The sequence below is a fragment of the Pediculus humanus genome, genomic scaffold (genome assembly GCF_000006295.1).
Source record: "Pediculus humanus corporis 1103172108282 genomic scaffold, whole genome shotgun sequence".
Classification (NCBI taxonomy): Eukaryota; Metazoa; Arthropoda; class Insecta; order Psocodea; family Pediculidae; genus Pediculus; species Pediculus humanus.
Genome location: NW_002987851.1, coordinates 117,355 through 122,594, shown reverse-complemented (window position 1 = coordinate 122,594; position 5,240 = coordinate 117,355). Strand labels below are relative to the sequence as shown.

At 29.5% G+C, this 5,240-nt stretch overlaps 1 protein-coding gene across 1 annotated transcript; it reads left to right on the top strand.

The window, feature by feature from the left end:
- Positions 1-1,296: 1,296 nt before the first annotated feature.
- Phum_PHUM517180 (acid-sensitive two pore domain K+ channel dTASK-7, putative) lies at positions 1,297-3,852 on the top strand (the record flags this gene model as incomplete). The annotated part of the gene is made up of 5 exons (XM_002431208.1): positions 1,297-1,304; positions 1,404-1,411; positions 1,765-1,905; positions 3,136-3,534; positions 3,638-3,852. 5 exons carry the CDS (start codon positions 1,297-1,299, stop codon positions 3,850-3,852), a joined length of 771 nt encoding a protein of 256 aa, XP_002431253.1.
- Between the last annotated feature and the right edge of the window lie 1,388 nt (positions 3,853-5,240).

Genomic DNA, 5,240 nt, shown 5'->3' with positions numbered 1-5,240 from the left:
CAAAAAAAAAAAACAAAAAAAATAAAGCCATGAAAGATTTTTGTGTATATCGAAACTATGAAAAAACTGGAAAAGGTTCAGACAGATAAAACCACCGAGTTTATCTGTGTGTGTTAGTTTTTCTGAGAGGGTTAGAAAAATAGAAAAAGAGGGAGAGATTGGTAAAAAAAAAAAAAAAAGGAAAAAGAAAGTTTTTCACATTTTCCCTTCGCAGAAAGCAGAACGCATAAAGAACTTTCCGGAAGCCATAAAACATTCAGAAGGCATAACTCTCTTACCGGTTCGGTGAAAAAAAAAAAAAGGGAAATTTCTTCTCCTTTTTTCTTCTTATTTCTTTTTTTTTCTTTCCCTCCCCAAAATTTTTAGAAACTGGAATAAAAAAAAAAAAAAAAAAAAAAAAAAACGTCTGACTCGTGACTCACATAACTCGATATTAAATATATAATGTTGTATACGTATAAAACAAACACGACAAACGGTAGAATTTAACAACAAACGCAACCACAAACATTCATTCATTCATTCATTCATTTACAAAACAATCTTTTAAATAAGAAAAAAAAAGGAAGAAAAATGTATCATCGCATTACGAATTCAAATTTATGCACGTTAATAAAAATAAAAAAAAATAATAATAATAATATTGATGATAATGATGACGACGATGACGATGACGATGATGATGATAATAATAATAAATGAAAATGTATATTCAACGGGATTGAATCCATTCAATTTTCATTCAAACACATTTTAAATTGATTTTGATTTTCCATTTTAAAATCCCAACGCGAGTGGTTTTGAAGTGCCAATTTTAATGTTGAAGAATCCATTTTGAAAATCTATTAAATTTTTTTTTTTCCTTTTTTCCTTTTTTTCCTTTCTTTTTTTTCCTTTTTTTCCTTTCTTTTTTTCCTTTTTTTTACGTATTTTTTATTTTATTTTATTTTACGTGTTCCGGTAAAAAAAAAATAAAATGAAATAAAATAAAATAGATTTTAATATGTAAAAATTCAATAATAATACGCCCGAGTTTTCCTTTCTTGTTTGGATAAATGCCGGTTGTTTGTTTGTTTTGTTTGTTGTTTTTTTTTTTTTGGGGAGAGGGGTTTACATTTTAAAGGTGTTTTAGTGGTTTTTCTTCCTTTTTCCTCCCCTTCCCTCAGTTTTGGAGAACGATAACGGAATTTTTAATAAAAACTAATTTAAAAACCGCGAATATTATTATTATTATTATTACGTATTTGTTATGACGTCACTTAATGAAAAAAAAAGTTTTATTTAACTTTTTTTTTAATGTACTCGTTATAAGAAGAAGAAGAAAAGTAATTAGTTCATTAATTACAAAAAAGAAGAAGAAGAGGAAAATTCGTTTTTCGGTTTTTTTTTTTTTTTTTTTTTAGCAGACGACGTAAGATCGTTAAAAAAAAATCTATAAGTAAAAATCTTCTTTTGAATTTGAATTAGTTAAATATTAGTATTATTATTATTATTTTCTTAAAGAAAAAAAGTTTTCTTTTTCTCACACAATTATAAGTTTACACCGTCCGTAACATTTAACAAAATTCATCTTAATTAACTCGTTATAAGAATTTTCTATAAGGTTCTTCATATTTCACTTCACGTCATTCATTTTTAACCGTCTATCATTCTTCTCTCTCTCTCTCTCTTTCTCTCTTCCTCTCTCCCTCCCTCTCTTTCTTTCTTTTGGAAAAATGATTTATTACTATTTATTTATTAATTTTGATTTTTTTTTTCTTTTAGAAGAAGATTTAGAAGAATTTATTGAAAAAGTAATAATTGCCAACGGTCGAGGTGTTTCCATTATAAAAAACGTCACCGGAAATACAAACTGGAGTTTTGGACAATCATTATTCTTTTCGAGTACGATTGTCACGACAATCGGTGAGTGTTTTTGCACATGACAAATATTTTAATTATTATTATTATTATAAGTAAGTCGGTTGTTTCCCCCCTCCCCCTTCCCTAAGGGTTTTAGTTTTGTTTGTCATCCAAAAAACCAAAAAATCAAGAGGGGAGTGTATGCGTTTGTTCGAATCTGGAAAATTTTAGATTTGTGGAGACGTGAAGGAAGGAAGGTGCGTGAGGGAGGTAGGGAGGGAGGGAGAGGGTAAAATAAAAAAATAAAGATGTATAGAAATCGTCAGGGAAGAAACGACAGGGAGAAAAATAATAATGATAATGTTAGGAGGCGTAATATCCGGCGCGTTATCATGATGCAATACCCGTGTTTGGTTTTCCCACAGCCAGAAAAACATTCCCGGATTTCAATTCCCGAGTGATTTTCAATGTAACCCATTATCCGTTCGTGTACGGCTAATTTCTGATGAAAAAGGGATCAATAAAATCCCTACGAAAGATGGGATCGATGGGATCATTTATAAAAAAAAAAAAAAAATTACCTTTTTTTGTAACTTTTTTATCAGGTTGCAGTGATAACAAAAAAAAAAAAAATTAATAATAGGTGTTTTTTTCTTGGGGGTAGGGGGGATGTTTTATCATCACTCCTTCACTTCCCTTCCCTCCCCCTCCCCTCATTCCACCCAAATCGGTTTCTCGTTTTTAATAAAAAGTTTCTCATTAATAACAACCGCAACAACGGGAAAAGTTTTATTTACGTTTAATTTTAACCTAATAAAAAATACAAAAGAGTAATAATAATAATAATAATAATAATAATAATAACACGTAACGTTTTTTTAAAAATATTATCTAACTAAACTAAAGGTTATTTAATAATAAATAATTAATAAGTTTAACTAATTTTAGTTTTTTTTTTTTGTTTAACTTAACTAATTTTACTCTTTTATATATATCGAAAAAAAGAGAAACTTTTTAAACCTTTCGTCTATCTCTCTTTCTCTCTCTCCCCCCCCACTCACTCACTCACTCGCACAGTTTTTATCCCGATGGAACTTTTAAAATTCATACAAGTAAATAAAAAGGTAAAAAAAAAAAAAAAAAAAAAAACCACGCGCGCGAAAGAGAGAGAGAAAGGGGGGGGGAGAGAGAGAGAGAGAGGGAAAATTTAAAACGTAGCACAGCAGACGATATATTTATATATGAAGAAAAACACGTAAAACGTGTTATTAATATTTAATAATATTTTATCAGGTTACGGTCAGGTGGCTCCACTATCGAAATTGGGAAAATTTTTTTGCATCGCATATGGAATGTTAGGGATCCCGTTGAATCTCATGTTTTTGTCGGCGTCGGTTCAAAGGTTAATGATACCATCGAATAATTTATTAAATTTATTAAATAATAATTTAAATCATTTATTTAAACCCCTCGTGATAAAAATAATACATTTTATCATCGTTTCGTTATCATTCGTAACATTTTTTGTTTTTATACCCGGAGGGATTTTTAATTATTTAGAATCCGATTGGGATTTTATGGATTCAATTTATTATTGTTTCATATCGTTGACGACGATCGGTTTGGGGGATTACGTACCTGGCGATTCATTAAATCAACCTCATAGAGATATTTATAAAATTATAACGACAGGTAAAGGTTTCTCAGTTATGAAAAATAATAATTACCGTTAGAAAGTAGTAAAAGAAGGCGGTGGAGGAAAAATTTTTGTTTTTTTTGCATTTTCTTTTTCCAGGTTATCTTTTTACAGGTTTGATTTTTTTAGTTTTTACACTTTCCGTTTTTTACGAAATCCCACAATTAAATTTAGGAAATTTTTTTTTAATGGAATCCGATGAAATGATGCCGACGACGAGGAGAAAACCGGAAGAAAATTTTGATAAATCACGATGGGAAAAACACGATCCTTATGAATCATCTATTTCCGGTTTAAAATACACTCAAAATTAAAAAAGAATTAGAAAAGGATCGTCAACGACAAGTCTAAAATTTCACGTCGAATAATAATAATAATAAAAGAAAAATTTTGTAATTTTTTTTTTCTTCTCGTTTCTTTTCTTTTTTTACGGGGGGTGGGAACGGGGAAGGGGAGGGGGAAACGTCAAATTTTTTTTCCCTAAATGTTATTTTCCTTATTCCTCTCCTGTTTTTTTTTTGCTTTTTTCTCTCTTTCCAAAATACAAAACTCTGATTTTAACTTAAAATTGACTTTGACTTTCTTGTCAATGTCAATCTTTTTTTACTTCTTCTTCTTTTTTTTCCCACCCCCTCCTCTCCCCTCCCCTTCCGACTCCTCTTCCAAAAAAAAAAAGAAAATTTTAAGGAAAATTTCTAAAATTTTTCCGTCCCGTTTTATATTAAAAAAAAGTAAAAAAAAATAAAAGGAAAAGAATTATTTGTTAAAATACTTTTTTTTTCTCTCTGTCTCTCTTTCTCTCTTTCCCACCCCCTTCTCCTTCTCCTCCTCGCATTCACCCCCCCGGAAAAGGAAGCCGTGTAAAATAATTTTCTTTTTAACGAAAAGGTTTTTAACGAAAATTTCATCTTACCTTTTTTTTTTTTTTTATTTTTATCCCGTTTCTGTCTTCCTTATCCTCCTCCTCCTTTTTTTTTACTCCCTTTCATTTTTTCTCATTCCAATTTATTCCATTACCACTTTTTTTTTTTTTTAAACGATATCGGATCCAGAATATTATTTAAATCGTGAGAGAAAACAAGGAGGAAAAGGAAAAAAAAGGAAAAAGATAAAAAGAAAATACGCGAACGTGGAAGAAGAAGATGATAAAAAAAAGGAAAATTAAAAACGTGGCAATTTAATATTTTTCCTCAAAACAATTTGAAAAAAAAATTTTAATTTTTCTTATTTTTTTTTTATTAAAATATTATTATTATTATTGAGGAAAAAAAATGCCATCGACGAATTTATCATCATCATCATCATCGTCGTCGTCGTCATTTTTTTATTTATTTATAAATAATTTTGTTTTTACCATAAAAGGTAATAATTATATAATTTTTTTTTAATAATTTAAGAAAAAATTTTCCGAATGAAAAAATACCGAGGAAAAAAATTTAATAAAATTCTTATTATTATTATTATTATTTTTCGAATTTTTTTCTCATCAGTACCACCACCATCACCTCCTCCACCATTTTCATCACCTTCATCATCACATCCACCACCACCACCACCATCTTCACCATCTTCACCGTCTTCATCACCTTCACCATCACCACCACCACCACCAGCACTACCTTCACCATCTTCACCATCACCACCATCGTCATCTGCTCCATCTTCATCACCTTCACCATCTTCATAACCTTCAACATTACCA